This window comes from Buteo buteo, chromosome 3, assembly GCF_964188355.1.
Source record: "Buteo buteo chromosome 3, bButBut1.hap1.1, whole genome shotgun sequence".
In the NCBI taxonomy this organism is placed as follows: Eukaryota; Metazoa; Chordata; class Aves; order Accipitriformes; family Accipitridae; genus Buteo; species Buteo buteo.
The window spans coordinates 18893750-18912768 of NC_134173.1; the positions used below are offsets into that span (position 1 = coordinate 18893750).

General features: G+C 42.8%; 2 protein-coding genes across 5 annotated transcripts in view; both read left to right on the plus strand.

The window, feature by feature from the left end:
* Positions 1-19019, plus strand: part of MPPE1 (metallophosphoesterase 1) — a 34471-nt gene that overhangs the window by 289 nt on the left and 15163 nt on the right. Inside the window, exon 1 of one of the 2 annotated variants that reach the window (XM_075022957.1) lies at positions 68-143. The exons of the other annotated variant lie outside the window; for it this stretch is intronic. The gene's annotated coding sequence lies outside the window, so the exon portion shown is untranslated. Of the gene's footprint in view, positions 1-67; positions 144-19019 lie in introns of those variants that run through there. 2 annotated transcript variants of the gene reach the window in all.
* LOC142028937 (uncharacterized) lies at positions 9739-18213 on the plus strand. Of its 3 annotated transcripts, XR_012649752.1 has the most exons (8): positions 9739-9862; positions 10672-10811; positions 11395-11475; positions 13363-13453; positions 14284-14470; positions 15167-15219; positions 15353-15450; positions 17870-18213. XR_012649752.1 is itself a non-coding variant. In XM_075022960.1 (7 exons), exons 1-7 carry the CDS (start codon positions 9830-9832, stop codon positions 17996-17998), a joined length of 759 nt encoding a protein of 252 aa, XP_074879061.1. In that variant the 5' UTR covers positions 9742-9829; the 3' UTR covers positions 17999-18213. The 3 variants fall into 3 exon arrangements, 2 of the variants coding, with proteins under 2 accessions (XP_074879061.1, XP_074879062.1); XM_075022960.1 differs by lacking the exon at positions 15167-15219 and having other exon boundaries at positions 9742-9862; XM_075022961.1 differs by lacking the exons at positions 9739-9862; positions 15167-15219 and adding an exon at positions 9869-10135.

A 19019-nucleotide genomic window follows, 5' to 3' on the forward strand; every position in this document is an offset into this window, starting at 1 on the left:
CCGGCACCGCCCCGCCGGGGTGTGGGGAGCGGAGCGGGGCGGAGGGAGGGAGGGAGGGAAGGGGGCGGCCCGGCGGCCGCCGCCGTCAATGGGGAAGGCGGGCTGCAGCGCGGCGCCCGGCTGCTGCTGGGCGCTGACTTTAGGTGAGCCCCGGGGGGGCGGAGAAGGGCCGGGAGAGGCGGGGGGTGCCACGGAGAGGAGCGCCGAGGCCGCGCCGCGCCGCGGAGGGCAGGATGTGGCGGGCAGGCCGACGGCCCGGCCCGGCCCTCGCCGCCGCCGCCATCATCGCCATCGCGGCGGTCATGGCCCGCCCGGCCCGCCCGCCTGACATGGCGCCGCGGCCGTTACCGCCGGGGCCGCCCTCCCTTCCAGCCTGGGGCCGGGGCCTTATTGCTCCCTCCGAGACCACGAGCCGCCGTGCTCCTCCGGGGCCCCGCCGCCCTCCTCTGCCGAGCGCCGCCCGCGGGAGCGGCCTGCCGGCCGGGGCCGGGGCGCCCGGGGCCTGCCTGTGCCTCGCAGGCGGAGGGCGATCCCGGGGAACGGGAGGCCGGCCGTCGGCGTTACCGGGCCTTTGGGGGGAAAAGCTGACGGCTAGCGTCGGCCACCTCGGGAACGAAGGGAAAACGTGTGGGAAAAGCGGCGCCGGAGCGGCAGGTCCGGGGAGAAGGAGGCAGTGGAGCAGAGTTTTAATTTCGGCAGCGTGCTAGCGCTTGGGAATTCAAGTGTATGGTAACAAATACATTGCCCCTTAGGTTTTTCACTTGGCTTTGTAAGTCATTTTGGATTTGTCAAGGGTGAGAAGCAGAGAATTAAGAACCTACTGTTCCAGAAACCATGTAAGCCAAATTACCGTGCATTTGGGGCAGCAGAGCAGGGCACCGGTGGCAGGCAGCCGAGCGATTCTGATTCTAGGTCCACCTTGTAGAAGAAGGGTGGCCTACAATGAATACGTACTGACACAGTAGAGCAACCAGTCTGTAGTACTTACAACAGCGAGTGAGTGTTGGGAGCGTACACTTGATCTGCCAAAGGGAGGCTTTTCCAAATAGCCTGTTCTGATGCATGCTTGGCGTTGAACGGGACAAAAGAGAGCCTGGGATTGAGTCCGTCAGCGTAGGTTTTTGAAAAAGGCATTAAACACATCAGGTCTCTGAAATTTGTTACTGTCTTTCAGCACCTGCTTTGTGGTCAAAGGTTTCATTTTCAGTGACCTTTGAGGAACAGAATAGAGATGCTTTAGTGGTGACCATATTTGCATTACGAAAATTTCATAACACCACCACTGCCTATCTCTGATGTGAACACAAAATTAATTGTTGATTTTCTATGGACTAGGCAAAGTTTAATTGGCTTGGGTATTCTATCTAAGCTAACAGACCCTGAGTCTAGATCTATTTTCTTTTATTTAGTTGTTTATCTTGTAGGACACAGGTGACTTTGGGATGAGAGGGACATAACACTCCTGCCATAGGTAGTTCACAAAAATGATGGTCACTTTTTAAAATAAAAGGCTTGGACCTTTTCCTTCAAAGATAAGTGACAAAACTTCACAGATTGTAGTGCAAGAATTCAACTTCATTCTTTAAATTTCTAAGCTGTGCTGTGGCAGTGGATAGCACAAAGACAGCAAGGCTGTCGGTCTACTTAGCAAAACGTTTTCTAGTCCTCATTTTGAGTCAGAAAAAACAGTAACAACCCCTGAGAAGGTGCAACTAATACCAGAAGTTTTGAAGTTTGTTTAAAGAATTATGAAATTTTGGTTGGAAGACATCCTCACCAAACATTTGTCAATCCTTCTGCTGACTAATTATTCTGCTTCTAAGTCACTCATTTCCTATGACCTCTTATCTGTTTTGTCCTCATGTAAGGTTAGTTTCATTAAGTGCAATAACCCTATAAACATGTAGTATAATTTGGAATAGTACGGAACAGAATTGCTCTGGATTTTTCCTTAATCTCAGTTTCCTCCAGGTTTTAGAATTTGTGCTTTTTATTGATGCCATGCTCAGCATGGCTTGAGGTGGCTTCAGGACCTTCCCTTACAGAGTTTCTGTGCTGGGGCAGACAGGTAAACAGATTTACTGGTGAGATGTGTGTACTGGTGAGATGTAGTAAAACCAGCTTTAACTTCAGTAAATAAGGAAATCTACAGCTAACCATGGCTTTGCATTCTAGGAAGCATCTCAGACCACGATAAAAGTGTTTTCTGTGTTTTTCCTTGAAAGAGGAAGTTTTATTTACTGAATTGGCCAACAGTAAAACAGTCTATACCTTTTGCTGAAACCGGCTAAATATTATTCTGATGTAGAGCAGATGGTTTCCTCCCTTGTGTGTCAGGTCTGCTGCAATGCCTGGAGGTTTGTTGTGATTAGGCAGCCACAGGGGCACTTGAAAGGTCTGTTTAACTCATGTTTTAAAAACAGGGCAGTGTGAATGGTAGTGTAGGCAGGATGCAGAAATATTTTCACTGAAGGTAACTGTAGAAAATCATCATCACAGAGAAATACTGTTGCAAAGAGGGGGAAGTGCTCTCCTCAGTATTTTTCTAAGCAGGAGTATATCCTCTTTCTAAGTGACGTCTGAGTGGCATTTGGGAAAGAAGCAACTCCATCTGGCCCAGTAAAATTTCCCCAGCCTCCTCTTCGTTCTGGTGGTAGAATATTAGTAAAAGGATTGCCAAAGGCTGAACTTGAGAGGCTAAAATACCAATGGAATGAACCCTCGGTTTTTACAGATTCGTTCCAGCTATGTGGCCTATGCAGGTAGAAGATTTAAAATAGCACTAAAAGGCCAGGAAAAAGTACTTCTTAGAAAATCAGTGGCTGCAGCTAGTATTTTAAGACCCTTCAAAATACTTTGCAAAAAAATACAGCTGCCTGTAAGGTCTATAAGCAGATGGCAATATTTCTCTTCATCATTCTCCTAGTCTGTGACAACTGTTTTCTTATTACTGTTCTGAAGTTTTTTCAAGCCTTCCTTAACCTAGATGCGCCAGGCAGTGTGAGCTTCCTCCTGTGAGCTGCTGGGTGATTTTGAACATCCGTTCACCACCGAGCAGGTTGAGGCTGCTCTCTGCCTTGTTGGATCAGATCTCAGCTCATCTTTCATAACTGCCAAGGTCTTTCGTAACCTCTGATCTTTCATAACCCCAAACGCTAGCCAGTTCCTCTCGCATGCCTTTTGTAACCTACACACACGCCACGTGTTTAATCTCGTCCACTTGGAATGGGCTCGTCCTGGATGAGCCTGAAATACTGGTGTTTCTCAAGTGCTTCATCTGTCTGAATCCTTCTGAGCCCTGACCAGATTCATTTAGGGGTCAGACTTCCTTCCCTGAGACAACAAACTCTCAGCAGAGCGGAGAACCTGCTCCCTCTGACCTCTAAGCAGAAAACAGATTGTAGTTGTGGATCTCCTTCTCTCCCAGGGTGTGAAGCCCTTATTGACTTAGGTGTGGCTCAGCTGGCGGTGGCAGTCCCCTTCCTGTCCTAAACTGCTGTGCAGCGTTCATTGGCGCAGCTGCTCTGTGTGCCACCTGGAGATCCCCATTGCAGTCCGTGGTGCAAAAAGCAGGGTCACTCGGAGAGGAAGCTGCTGCAGCTGAAATTGGTTTAATTACACCTCAGCTGACAGTTTGCCATTCTCCGACAGTAATTACACACTGCAGTGATGCAATAAAATCGGTTGTAGTTTTTGCAGAGGGAGGGTGACCTTTCTGTAGCTAGCTGGCCATCAACGTGGAATCCGCAGATGTCTTCCAGTGCGGATCCTTGTCACTTCACGGGTTTGATGGATGATCTCTTAATAGGGAATTAAACGGGAGAGCAAGTGGCTAACAGCTTTAATAAAAAGGGGGGGGGGGGGGGAGAAAAAGGAAGTAATCTTTTGGAATTATTAGCCTGAGTGCAAAAGAGCATTTCCTCAGCACAACAGCCAGAGGCTTGCAGCGCTGTTATTAAAGCACTTTAGAGGGAATCCATGCAGATGGTCTTTTTACCCAGCACAGGATTAGTCATATAAAATTGTTGTTTACTGTCTCTAGCCCTTTTCCCTGGAGCTTTTACCAGTATCTCACGAAGAATTAAGTTTGAGGCTGCCTTTAAGAGGTAACCCAGATGACAAGCTTTTTGTTTGTGCAAACTACTACAATGTTGTAGTAGTTTAGTGCAATTGTAATGTTGCAGTGAGAGATTTTATAGCTGATAAAAGAGGATGTTTGGCCCAGATTTTTGTTTTGCCTCTCGGGTGTACAGGAATGGAAGGTCAATCGTGAGGAAGGAGATGCTCTCTCCTCTTGCTGGACTCCCTAGAAGAGCTGTGCTGATCCCACTTCTGCTTCATCAGAGACAAACAGGAATTCCAAACACTGGCACTGCTTTTCATAATGCTTGCTAATGACTCATTAAGGACATAACGCTTGATTAATGCACCATTCTGAATGGTGTATTGGATGTTTCTCGTGTTCCCTTTCTGTCATGCAGAGTCATATTCTGACCACCTGTCTTCTCTGCGTCCAGAAGGCCCAGGGATCGCTGCTTGGACACCCTCCGCATTTTCCCTCCTGCCACAAACTAACCAAAAGATAGTCTCAGACATGTAGTGGCGGAGTCCCCCTTCAGATCCACCCTGGGGGTTGGTTAATGTGGAACTTGAGATTCTTGGCTTCAAGGTCTGACAGACAGCTCTACTGGTAAAATGGCATCCTTCAGTGTTTTCTGGAGTTTTCAGACTGGCTCTGTCATCCTGGGAAATTTTGCCTTCCAGGAGGTACGGCTGTGAGAGCTTTCCTGGGGTGCAAGTGCCTTTGATTCTCCACTGAGAGATGTTTTTCTTCTCTGGAGGGAGTTCTGTGGGCAAGGTAATACAGTCCCAAGCTATTAGTCTTTTTCCTAGACCATGCCTGTGGGTGTAGAATAATGTGTAGTAAAGGTCTTTTTTCCCTAGCTGTGAAGGGATAAGCGGCAGACTGTTTCTGCCACAGGCATGCCAGTATTGTTTTTTGAACATTATCCACTGAAAATGCTAAAAATAATATGCCCGCCCCCCCAAAACCAAACTAGTAGTATAACCCGATGTTTCTATCACTGAAGGTGATACAGAACTTCTGTCAGTGTGCTGTGGCAGGAATCCCTGTAGCCTAACTTGGTTTAATAAATATTACCTCTGTTTGGTTTTGTCAGCTTTAAGATTAAATTGATTTCCTCTTACATATTATGAGAAAAGATTTCTTGTTTCTAATTCTGCAAACAGTCATCTTAAATCCAATCAGGTCTTGGTGCTTTCTGTCTTGATATGCAGGAAATGTTCATGTTTTGAACTGAATTCTGAACTTAAGCATTTAGCTGTCCTCTGCGGTTGTGCCAAGGCTCAAGAAAGCTGGAGTGCTTATCCCTGTTTCAGGGAAGGCTCCTGAACACAAATGGGATTATTACTTCCTGACCCAAGCTCAAAACAAGATGGAAAAAGGGCCTTTTTCCCCGTGTTGGCCATTTTGTTCGAGATTGTTTCATGATTTTTGAACTGGCATTTGTCTGCGAGATTGGCAGCACTGATTGTGCCAAAGAACGTAACGGGCAGAAAGACTGCATGAGCTTTGCCATCTTCTGCCCTGAAAGGGACTTGGGAGTCGTTGCTGACAGAGCTGGTAGATGGAATAAAAGAGAGATTAATTTGGGGCAGGTGAAATTTTTATGTGTTTTTACAAAGATATGTAGATTTTCACAGGAGAATTTTAATTCCTGGAAAATCTCCTGAGGATAGTAATTCTCTGAGGGTTGAAAGGACACATACTGCCCTTTAATCTGTGTGGAAAAAAGGCTATGCTTAGAGTTGTTGTAAGGTTGCATCAAATAATCCCCTGCTCATATATTTTCTGACAAATCAATGATTTTGGTGCACATGTAGCTGGAAAAAAGTGCTATGGGTCACATTCCTGCTGTTTGGCAGTAAGTAGCAGGCCTGGTACCACTGGAATCGATGACATTTTCATTCATGTGTGCCAGCATAAAATGTGTCTCTGTTCATACCAAGCTGAGTTAGAAGCAAAAATGCAAGGAAAAAAGAATGCGTTCAACAAACCAGCTGAGTAATAATGTAGGGAAATGTTTCTGCTGTAATTGTTTACAGTGGAAAGTAAGTATCTTAGTGGCATTTCATACATTTACTGCCACAGAGAAGTTTTTTAAAAATCATTTATTGTTAGTATCTCTGGAAGATGAACATGTTTCCTAATCAAGTACACAAAATTCTCTTATCGTTTGTATAAACTGTGGTTTGTGTATACATGCAGGCTAACATAATCTTTTGATTTTTGGATGCTTCAAGATCTGATGTCTGGTGCTACCCAGCCTTGGGCCGTTTTTACAGATCTGGAAAAAACGGATGCTCATTTTGAAGTGGAGCCATTAAAAAACAATGACCATCTTTGAAAATGTTTGATCGTAATGTGCATGATAAAACCTATAAGAGCTTCAGCTGTCGCTTTTTCCAAGAGTTTGAAGATACAAGCAGGGTTTTTTTTGGTGTCATTTGGATCAGCACTTGTGTGATAAAATCTGAATCTTACACAAACTCCTTGCCGGTCTAGTTCCATCGTTGAGAAACCTGGCTGTTGTCTGCTTCCTCCATCTATCTTCAATTCCTGTGCCAGCCATGGAAAAGGAGGACACAGGGAGGCTGCGTGGCTCAGTTTCTAGGTCAGAAATCGGGAATTCTCGTTTCCCTTTTAGGTCTATTGGCTCATTTTCCAACTTGTCGGTGTGTTGTTTTCCAGCCTGTAGAATAGAGAAGATGTTCTACTGGTAACAATTTTTGAGTTTTGAAAATATTTGGGTCTTAAAAACTGTGCGTAGCTGCTGCATCGTTGTCAACTCCTGGGCAAGCAGGAGAGTGGCTGTGTGCCCAGAACTAGTTGTGTTTGTGGAAGAGCTAGGGAAACAGGGTCCGCAGATTTCACATCTGAGAATGACCCAAGACATATTATGGGCTTGTTTTCTCTGCTACTTCTGACTTGTCTAGGTTGTTCTCTGAGTGCTGCCCAGTGCTGCCCTTTCCATGCCTGCTCTAGTTTCTGCAGAGGTCCTGAATTAATCCATCTGTGCTTCCTCCTCTTGTTTTCCTGCTCCACCCACAGTATTTTGAAAAAACAAAGCAAAACCAAACACGTGGGTACCACAGGAATGTAAGTCCTAGTGAGCCTTGCACATTCTTTACAAAATAATATCCTTGATATTCAAGTGGCCTTTGCCTTGTATGGTATTAAGCAACTATGACTACTCCTGACGTTCCCAATACTGAGGAAAAAATTGTTACCCTACTCATACTGTCCCCAGTGAGATACTGGTATACAGGGTATGGCTGGATTCCACGGTGCTGATCTTTCTCCATCACACTGTCTTACACTACAGCTTCCCTTTGTCACTTGAAAAATTATTTCTGAAGTAGTCGTCGTACAAAGTTTTGCAAAATATCAGAATTACTATTATATCGGAGCATGTTCTCTTCTAAATTAGTAACACAGAATCATTGAAATGTTGGCCTAAAAGGGGCTTTAAAGTGATCTTTTTGTCCACTTGCTGTATGCCAGTATGCTGTGCATATTAGATACACCTGTATCCAAAGTCATGCCTGATCATTCTCTGATCCATTTGTTAAAACATCTAGTGAGGGAGAAGTATGTGTATGTTTCTTTAAGAAAATTTTCCCTGTCATCCAACTGAAATACTTATTTCTGCTTATCCTCTAGAGGACACTGGAAACAATTATTAGCATCCTTTACAATAACCAAAGATAGTTAAAATGATTCTTGGCAGTCTCAGTTTTCTGGACTAAACAAACACAGTTATTTCAACCCTTCCTGATATGCTGTATTTTCTTCCTCATGCAATTTTTATTTCTGTTTTCTAGACTCCTCAGGACCTCACCTGAGATGTTGTTTGTGCTGGATAAAACAGAATAGAACTGAGTAATTACATCTCAGGATACTGCTACTCCATCTGAAAACAGGATTTCTGTTTTTCTGCAGCACCATTGCATTGCTGGCTGGTATTATACTTCCTAATTTTATTTTTCTTACTGGTATAGAACCAATACAGAAATCTTCCCAGACAGAGAGGATTTCTGGCAGCAGTTAACAGCATGGGCACGTCGTTCCCTCCCGTGCACTCTTGGGCTGTTAACAGCCTCACAGCTTGGATCTCACGTATATTCAGTTAAGCACAGTGGCTTTTACCTTGCACTGTGACCTCTATGTGAAGTGCAAGGAGCTGGGCAGACGGGCGACTGGTTGATCCGGGTTGATGGGGGAGGAGAAGGAGAGATGCTGGGGTTGTGCCCTGGAGTTAGAGGTGTGCCCCACCTCTGTCAATCTGATTACATTTACAGTTCCCGCTTGCAGCCTGATGGGACCCAAGTGTCTCGTACCATGTAGGTACAACTTATCTAAGTTGTAGACCCACAGTAGGTCTGCTGACAGTAGCGAGCTGCTGTCATCTGCCCCTTCTCTTCCCAGGCACGAACGGTTCCTTGCAAAAATTGCCAGGCTCTGCAATCAGGTGGGCTACACAGTCAAAATGTAGGGGCAGGTGGCATCTGGCAACATTTTACACCCAAAATAAGACGGCAAAGTGCAATGGGCTGTAAGTAACAGGAGAGGCCGTATTTTATACAAAGACAGGAGATGCAGGGAACAAAAGACGACTTAGATTTGAGACTTAGAGAATGAGAGAGAATCAGGAAAGCTTTTGAACTGCCAATAACAAAGGCTATTGAGACCAGCAGGCAATAATCGCCACTTTGGGTCAGTCTTGCTGCGATGGGTGGTCTTCTCGGGCTGGCGAGTGCTTTCTGTTGGTACGTTGTCTGCAGTCCCTCACGAAGCTTTTGTCCTGCCCGTACGCCCTCCAGCCTGGCCGGCCAAAAATACGTGCGAAATAACAGGAAACAAAGACAAAGCCCAGCAAGTAGCAGCAATACCCAGTGCCACAAGCACTGAGGATACAGAGAACCCCGCGGGGGGAAGCAGCAACGCCGGGCGTGCCGTCGTCTCCTCCCTCGGTGGGTGTTGCAGAGCCGGTACCGTGGCCTCTGTCGCGATAGGAGCGGGAGACGCGGAGCATCATGCCTCCGTAGGGGTGCGGAACTTGGTGGGTGTTGACGCTCGGCGGAGCCCCTGCGGGTCGGTCACCGGCAGTATTCGCGGTCCCGCGCGCTCGATCTCCGTGAGTCGCGGAAAATAAAACGGCGAATAAAACCAGTGGCGGTTTAAAAGAGACGAGCTGAGACCGGGTGCGCTTGTGCAGGCTCCGGAGGCCGAGGTTCACGCCCACGGTCGAGGCGATCCCGGAGCGCCCACAGCTGGACCCGGCGTCCCGCACTCGCCGGCCGGTGCGGGGAGAGCTCCGCCTCGAGGCCGGTACGAGCTCAGGGCGGCCGCCGCGCCGGGCCCCTCCCGAGCGGCGGGAGCAGACCCGGGCGGCGCTGGGGCCGCTGCCGCCACCGCCGCCTCCCCGCGGAGCCCCGGCGGCGGTCGGAGGGAGCGGGCGGCGGTCGGAGGGAGCGGGCGGCGGTCCGCTCCCGGCCCTCCCCCTGGCAGCGGGGGGGGGGGAGCGCGGGGAGCCAGGGCCCTTGGGCGGTCGCGGTCGCTCGCCTATGACGGCCGCTGCTCGGGCCTATCCGGATGGGCTTTGGCGGCCGAGGCGCCCGCCTGAGAGCCGTGAGGCGCGCGGCGGTGGCAGGCAGCGGTGAGGGCAGCCGGGCGGGGGCCTTCCACGGCGCGGTCCCCCCGGGCGCCTCGGAAGAGGCCTAGGCCGAGGCGGGGCTCCCGGGCGCCATGGCCCTGCCCTCCCTCCACAAGTGCCTCCAAGTGAGTAGGGCCCTCGGCGGTGCCGGCCCGCGGGGCGGCCTCCCGTCCCTCTGGGGCACGCCCCGGCTCTCGGGTGCCCCGCGGAAGGCCCTTCCGCCCCGGCCCGGGGAGAGCGCCCGGCATCGGTCGGGCACGGCGCCTCTCGGCCTGGCCGGGTTTGCCTTCGCTTTCCGGGGCAGAGCTCACCCGTTCCGCAGCTTGCGGTTTCGCGTCGCTGCTCTTCCTTCTGTTGACCGCGGATCGGTCGATAGCGTCGGTTGCACTTAATAGCCTGTAGGTTAGGGCACCGTGGTTAGCGGCGTTCGGGCCAGAGATGAGTGACTGCGTGCTGCTGGGCGAGGGTCAGCGAATGTGCTGGCAAAAAATCCCGCTGATGCGGCTGTAGTTTAGTCTTTCAGCTTCGGTGGGGTTAGAACAAAAATAAATACGACCTGAGTTGCACAGCTGGTGTTTAGAAGTAAAAACTTGCATGTTTTGTCCCTTTGGTGGTTTTTTTTTGGGGGGGAGGGGGGTGTTTGTTTGGTTTTTGTTTTTAATACAAAACCGGTTTGCCTTATCATTCACTAGCAGATTATGAAGTTACATTAGAAGTCTTTAATAGATATGTTAAAGAAGTTGTGTTTTAGGAAATTCTTCATAAAGTTTGAAGCCAATTATTTTTCCTGCCACTTTCCTTTATATGTTTATATAGTTCAACATAAATGTAGTAAAATGTTTGGGATAGAATTTTAATCTGAAATGTTATCAGCTTAATGAATACATGATCTGAAAATGTTGCTTGACTTTTTTTAAATTCTCTTCCTTTTCAGCTCAGTGATGAAAATGAGCAGTTAGTGAAGAAGTTGAAAAAGCTACACATAAAAAATAAGGAGCTAGAAAAGCAGCTGGGTCAGATCCAAGACAAGCTGCATCTGCAGCAGTTAATGCGTGACCATGTCACAAGCAGAGAGTAAGAACTGTCAAACGTTTATTTTTGCATCCAAAGTAGTGCAAAATTTAAGGACTTACCTACCTTGGTATTCTTCAGATGAATTAGGCCTTATCTGTTCCGTGTATTTTGAGGGGGGGTCTGTGAACAGGATGGTGGGGATGGAGAATGCTGGAGGCATTTAAAGGAACAAAAGGTGGCTGGAGCATCTTGTACAACATTCATTGTTGTAGTGAAAGAAAGAGTTTTAATATCAATGCTTATCTGCTTATCTCGGTCTAACTGCAAAGAGTTTTAGACTGTTTTCCCACTAAACAGTAGTAAGGTAGTTAAATTGCATCAATGGTGTTTAAAAGATCCAGAAGCTGGGACCTTAGGACCTGATAAACTACAGTGTTAGTGTTTTGGAAAGTGTCCTGCCAGGATTTAAGTACCTGTTTGCAAAAATTTTCAAGTTTAAATTTTGGTGTGTTTATGATCCTGCATGGAAACTTACTGTAAATTCAAACTGAAAAGTAACTTAGCCTTTTTCAGTTGCTTTGTTTGATCCAATTAAAATTGTAAAATGTAATTTTATTAAGCTGTTGTGTTTGTTTCACTTAAGTGTTCAAGTTCAAACAGAAACCCATTTATGGCATAAGGGTGGATACAGCAAGGATCTTATTCTAGAGGGTGACAGTGTCAGGTGAGTTCTTAGAAATTGCTTTTCCACAGAATTAAATATTCTTCTCTGTAGGGCATAATATGTTGTTCATGGTTAATTTTTGTTAACTGTTATGGAAGCGGCTTTCAGCCTCTGAAACAATGGAAAATCCTTTTATTTACATTTTTAAAGGAAGTACTTGATCTTAGATTAAACTTGAAAATAGCACTAAACAAAGAACAACATGGATTTCTTTCTCAAATCTTTCATTGAGAAAAATTGGGTGAGCCAGGGAAGCTCCTTCATGCGTATGTGCACATGTGATCTTTTTCTGTAGACTTTTAACCTAGAATTATGTCATTTCACTTTCTATTTTGTGGGAGCCTTCTTAGCACATTTTTTTATAGCTCATTTTTACGCGTGTATAAAATCTATAGGCTGGTACTGTTTTCGAAATAAGCCAGACAAGCGATTCTACTTTTCAGTCTAATTGGTTTTAGAAGTCAGCCACTACTTACCGTAGTTTGCCAATTAATGCTAGAAATAAACTCTTGTAACTGCTTTTTGATGCAGAAGATACATGATATCTTTTGAAACAAAATATATATTGAAACATTTAAAGACTAGGCATGCTACATAAAATGTTGGTCCATCCCTCTATGACTATTTTAAAATAAATAGGCTGCTCCATTCTTTCAAAGGCTACTTTTTGTCCACTTACAGAAATGGGCTGTGGATCTCATGAAGGTAGAGGCAGTCCCTACTGCTTTTGAGTCAAGCACCCTGTTTTTAGTGTTTCCTTCAGGTGGCTGTAGAAGGCCCGTTTTTCCTTTCTCTTCCTTTTTTAAAAAATACCTTTACAGTGTACCAGACTCTCTTTGCAGACTACATAGGAAGGCTGGGTGTCTAGCTCTGGGCTTGAATTGAGTACCTAGTTAGATGCTTACGTGGAAGAAGTTTGAGTTACTCTCTGAATCTAGTGCTGAACCTGCTTTGTATTAGGTTGCACGTAGATAACCTGACTTAGCTTTTTTCCTAGCATCTATTTGTATGTTATTTTACAAAGCTGTTCTGTACTATAGTATCGCTCACCCTGCTTGTGGTGCGCAGTCGCGACTTATGCCAGGTCTTATTCAGATTCCTAATAAAATAGGAAAAATGTCTGTTCATGTTCATCAGTTACATTATGGGCCTGATACATGTAGACTGAATGCTATGAAATATGGTAGGAAATTAGTGTAGCACAACTTGATGCAAGATAATATCAAAGGGAAAGATAATACCTCAAATCTGTTTATTTTACATGGATTTTACCCACCCACACTGATTTTCTCATAGTTTTCATTTACTCATATCCTCACACCCACATATGCAGGAGCAATGAGATGTTTTGTGCAACACAGAGAGCTGGGGACGCTGCCTCGTGAGTCCTCATCAGGGGTTCTTGGTTAGTGGCAAGAAACTAGTTTCTGGACAAACTTTTTTTATATCCTTTAGGAGTGGTCTTTTGCTATTCCTGTTGTGCTAGCGGGGAGGGGAATGATACACATGACATGCTGTGAAGTCATTGCCACCCTCCTGTTGCTAGGGTATAGGTCTTCCATCATCAAGTTGTTTGTGCTGAGGTTTAATTAGAGTGCGGCCATGTGGGCTAGACAAAAACAACAGGGTCCTCGGTCTGGCTGAGTGAAAGGGATTCTTTGCCATCAATACTGACCATTCTTTTAACTCACTTTGCTGTTTTTTCTAGTGCTTTCTCTTTCTGTGTTGCCATTCACACCCATCTTAAATATTTCTGTTACAAGTCTCTACAGTACAGCTGCAGTCCAACTGATCTCTGTGGGGCGTCTGTAATACTTTTATCATAAAGGATGCACATTTTGTTGGCGTTCATACTTTATTGCAATGTATGCATTTCTTCTGTTTTAGACTACTTCAGATGTATAGCGAGCTACAGAAATGTTACCTTAAAGAAATCAAAACAAACCAGGAGCAAAGCGAAGCAATTAAAAATCTCACTGTAAGTAGAATTTGTAGGAGAAGGTATCAAATAACCAAATGTAAGCTCTTAGGGAGACTGAAAAGTAATTCTTAGGTTTGTAAAATGTCACTGGTATGTCTGCAGCTGAAAGCTGTTTCCTCTTCCTTTACTTTTTCCTTTACTCACCTGCTTACCCCTCCTTCCAGCTGTACATGCATCTTCCGACCTCTCTTGCACCAGCCCTGGTATTTTTCTGTATGTGTCATGAGCTGATTTATTTCAGAAATACAGCAGTAAGGTAATCAAACAAAGGCAAATAGTCTTCTGTCAGGTAGCAAGATCTGTTGGCTTGCTGTGCAAAGAGACTAGCGTCATAACTGGAGCAAAGGTAGGGTTGTGTGGCCAGGAGTCGTTCAAGAAGCTTCAAGTAGGTATTGCCTCTTTAGGCATTGATCAAGCATTACAGCTGACTAGTCTAATTAATTTCCTCCAGGGAGTCTGGAAGATGTGCTTTATTTGTTTGTAAACTAATATTCATTATGATTTGGATTATATGTACTTTTTCTTAAAAGTTGGCAATTGCTGCCATAAAACTATGCTTTATTATGTGGAAAGGTTTAGTATCTTTGTGTATGTACATTTGTACTGTCTCACAAGCATGTGCTCAGTAGCAGATTTTTTAAAAAATGCTTTTGATGTATGCAAAACTTCACTTGCTATATTTTTTCTCCTTTCAGACCCTTTGGGTGAATGTAGTTTTAAGTCAGCAATTAAAAACTCTAGGTTTGCATTCAGGATATGTTTCAAATTGTATTCAGATGAGCTGTGTTTGTTCTATGCATTTTAAAAAATGTTTAGTTTCTTGACAGATTAAAATTCATGAGCTAGAGCATAATCTTCGAGAGCAGAGGCAAAGAATTGAGCAACTGGAATGTAAAAAGGTTTCTTGGAAAACTAGTGCTGTTTCTGGAAAAAGAAGTCAAACCCCAGAGGGAGAAGTAACATCTCGCAGGGACATTTCTAAAAAGAAGGAATCCTGTTGCAGTAAATACTTAGGTAATGGTACAGTTAATTCTGATGATGTTCCTTCCAGTATGCCCATCAGAGAGGATGTGTTTCACTTCTGATCCAGTGGCACACTCCAGGTTATTTCTTCTACTTCAACCAGCAGTGTCTAAAATGTTTTTCATTTTTGAAAACCTATTTAAAAATGGCATCTCGTAATCAATGTCCTGTCTGTGGATCCAGCCCTGCATTTGATTGTGATAAAAATAACTGTTTGCTGCTTTTCTCTTTTTCTGGAATTGCTATGTTGGTATAATCATGGGTGGGAGTGCATGGCTGTATTTAGTACTATTCATTCTAGCAAGATATATCTATGTAGATCTCTTAGTGATAATGTTTGCTGCTCCATTACACAAAAGAACCTGTTTTTAGCCTTAAAATGTGGGACAAACCCAGATAATACTTGTTTGAGCATGTTCTTCCTCGCATAAGTAAAGTCACAAGTTAAGGTGCAATCCTGCTCCACTTCAAAGCATAAAAAAAGAGATTGAAGAGATCATATAATCTAGGCATAATTTGCAGGAAATGTGCTGTCAGCAAGGGCTAACGTGACCCTCTCGTAAGTTAGAAAAGGATAATCAAGGCTTGTGATGCATGTTTTCTGGATTTTAAAGTAAAATAATCCCACATTCAAAGTATTTGGCAGATTCAGATTATCCAATTGACAGATCCTCTAATCTTTCACAGTACCTGGGAGTGTGCTGGGCCAATTCTTAAGAATAAATCACTTTATGAAAAAGGTACTTTAAAAAGCTGAACCATAATTTTCTAATATCACAAAATGTAGGCAGCTCTTCAGCTGTAAGATGATTCATATGAGGGGGAGGTTGACTATAATGGTTGAAGTCTGTATTTTTTTTAATTTGAATATAGAGCTATTGTTGAAGGAGATTAAAAAGCTGAAGAAAGAAAACGAAAAGTTGTCTACAGAAAGGAGAGCACTAAAAAATGAATTAGCTGGATTAGACAAGGTAATTTATTTTAGGACAAGTTTAAGAATAAGTGATTTTTGAAAAACTAACTTTTCTGCCTCAACTGAAATTTACCTTTAGACTGAACGTATGCGGTTGTCAAGCAAAATACATAAAAAATCACTTTACAGCATTCTGAGAAAGAAATGGAAATGAATGACTCCTTGAGACATTAATGTCCTACAGTACTGCTTGGCTAAGGAAGAGGAATAATGCAATCTTAATTTTTTTTTCTCTTCTTTTCTTTTTTTTTGTTTTAAACAGCTGTGGATTTTCTTGTAGATTTTTTTTTTTTTCTTAAATGTTTGGGAAATTTGGTTTCTTTCATGAGAGATTTTGTCTCAGTTCGTTACGAAGTTAAAATTGTAACTGCTGGTAACAGTCTTAATCCTTCCAACAGACATTTGCAGAGATAATAAAAATATTTTTTTGAATGATCACTTCTATTGCTTCATGATGTCAGTGAGAGGAAAGCTATTTTCTCTTGAATTTAAACATATCAAAGTGATGCCACTGACAGAACTGTATGCTGAGGGAGGGCAGAGGGGAGGGCTTTGATGTTTTCATGATGCATTGATACGTGTAGAAAGTGAAAATGTGAAAATTTGGTAATTGAAATATGTGAGAAGACGAAGAGATGTTACCTAGCTATAGAGGACTTAGTTTAATGTACTGCCCTAGGATTTTATTTTCAGCAACAAACTTAAGTTGTTTTTTGCTTATTCTTCAAGTCTTGTGTTGGATTTTTTTTTTTTGAGAATCTCTTTCCTCATCTTGCAGTCCTTTCTCACAAGCTAAATAATATTATGCTGGCTTTCATTACAGGTGTAACAGTAAAACACGGTGATAGTTCATTAGATGTGAAACTTGTAGAGTGTTGAGCCAGGGTGATTTCTGGATCCCCGTGCTTGGGAGGGAGTTAGGGACAACGCATGGCTGAAAGTTTCATCTTTCAGAACAGAAATACATAAATCTGAGGTTATGGCTTTTTATCAGTGACCCTTTTTTAGGTAGTTTTAAGTCACTGTATGTTATTTAAGATGTACATAGCTGTTATTTTAAAAAAAAAAGTCAGAAGAATAGGCAGGAGAATATGTCAAGTAAAGATGGATATAAGTAGATACAGGGTTATTCTGGTAGATAGGACTTTCCAGGGTTGGTAAAAATTAAGGCCTGGGTGATTACACTCTGCTTGCTGTCCTTGCATTTCCCAACAGCTTCTGATTTCACTTGCAAAGAATCCGAATTGCTCAATAGACTTGAGTTGCAGGACCTGAACAAAACATAGTTCCATTTAAGCTATGGGCCATCGATATTTTTACAGTTACATTTTTTACAGTTTATTTCTGTGAAGCTGAATTTATCTCCTAATTGAATTAGGTATAGCTAGAACTGCTTGTTAAGTTGTCCATTCTGGGATAGTATAATTATGAAAGGATCAATATGAGAAAGTGAAACCACATAGGCTGACATTAAATAAGTTCAACAGAACTTCTTTTTTATGGCTTTCTTATTGGACTGTCTCTTTACATTCTGTGTAGCCTTACATATTGCTCTTTTTCATTCCCTTCTTTGTTGTACATTGCTTTTATCTGAGCCAGTTGAACCTGTTGGATAGTGTTATCCATTTTAGGCTCTGTCAAGTTTAATGCATCATAAATCTTGTCCTTTTGAATATGAAAATCAAACTTTTTAATATAGTGTAGTCATAAATAGTAGATTCTATTCTGAAATAGGACATTCATTAACAAAATGTAGTTGTACTAAGACTTCTAAATGAATAGTAGCAATTTACAAAGCAGTTAAGGTCTAAAAATATCAAATATCTTTCTAGGTGTAAATATGGTATCCGTTTTCCCACTTTAAGCTCTTTAGTATTGTTGTCTTCAAATGCTAACATCATCCTCCTTAGTTTACTGTCCTCATCTGTCTCCTTGCTTGTTGTCCCTTTTTTATAATCTTGCAACTTTCAGATCGTCAAAGTTAATGCTACTGGCTGACTTCAGCATGTATAGCTATATTTTTTGCACAGATGAGTTTGACATTATTCCCTTGTCATTTTGGACTGTCATTTTGTAGCTTTCTGATAAATGAAAGTTTTTTCCTTCTCTTAATTTATCTTTCCTATTATTAGCCTGTATTTCAGGCTCTGGCGTAACTTGAATTCTGCTTGCATTGTGGGTTCAGGGCAGAGTTTTAAATTATTACGTAAGGTTATAGTTAATTGCTGTATCTCGCTGTAGCTGTGTTTGCATAATGCAATCATATATTAATAAAAATACAAATATTAATGTAATTATATAATTAATAAAAATATAGAAGGTGTCTGTGAACTTGGAAACAACTGAAATGCTGACTAGCTCTTATTGAGAATGTCTTTGAAGGAAACTTTAAGGTGAATATTTTTGGGTTTTTCTAGGATTTTTTTGAAGAGATAGAAGATCTAAAGCGTGCTGTACAGGAATCTGTGAAACTGAATAATCAGTATGAAAAGTGCTTGAAACAAATAAGTGTAATGTATGGACTTCCTTTTACAGCACATTTGTAACTACTGATTAATTTAATGGCAAGTAGATGTTCCACATATTTTTTATACTTACTGCAACATTTAAACCTACCATGGCTTATGTAGTACCACATTTTGATAATATGAATTCAGTAATATGATCTCAGTATGACAAGCTGCTCTGAAATGTTTTTGTATTTTGTGCCTTTGATTTTTGTTTATATGGTTTTTAAATAAACTGGTCTGTATAACTTCAACTAAGTTTCCAAACCTCTCTCTTTCACACTTGTAAAATACATTCATTGCAAGAGTGGTTGTGGGTGTTTATGGGAATATGATAAAATCTTTGTATTTTAATTTGAAGAATTTCCCAATTTATCCTTTTCTGTAAACTATATAAAATCAACGTAGGTGTGTAGATCTGGCAGCTTTTATGAATTTCAGTCCTAAGGATGTGCCAATGCAGACAGAAATTAATTCTATCATTAAATTGTTACAAAGGGATTTCTTAAATGAAAAATGCTAAATCCCTGCTTGGAGTTTTTCTGTAATCATAATAATGTTAAAATTTGTGGATGAAGAAAGGATGTAGAGTTTAGAATTGGAAAGAGTATGTTCAGAAAGATGTGTCAGAGAGTTGTCTCTTGCAGTATCAAAACAAGAATTCATCAGAAGCTCTTATTTGATTTGAAGAGCTCTGGTATTTGAAGTGCTGAAAGGAAACTGGAGTGCAGAGTGTCACGGTTCACAATGTAGAAATGTCACGTTGCTTCAGAGAGAGAGGGAGCTTGGCAAGAGACAACTCCCAGTTGCAAGTGTACCTTGCAGAAGCGAAACCTTGTGAGATTTGAACCTCAACTTGTTTGTAACTACATTTCACAAAAGTTTAACATAGTTACATTATAGAACTATAGTTACATTATAGAACTATATTTATCTGAAAGTTGTAAATCCGTACCTTTGTGACATTGTGATGGGAGAATTGAGTGAAAACTTTTATCATGAGGTTAGAAATACTAAGCTTGCTTATAAGGTAATACAGCTTCTTTAGCTTAATAAAAAC

What these genes read in the sequence shown, in the direction of transcription:
- LOC142028937 (XM_075022960.1), top strand. Translation starts at nt 9,830, where the DNA reads ATGGCCCTGCCCTCCCTCCACAAGTGCCTCCAA. An exon ending in AAGCAATTAAAAATCTCACT is followed by an intron (nt 13,454 to 14,283) that starts GTAAGTAGAATT and finishes GTTTCTTGACAG; the next exon opens with ATTAAAATTCATGAGCTAGA. An exon ending in CTGTTGCAGTAAATACTTAG is followed by an intron (nt 14,471 to 15,352) that starts GTAATGGTACAG and finishes ATTTGAATATAG; the next exon opens with AGCTATTGTTGAAGGAGATT.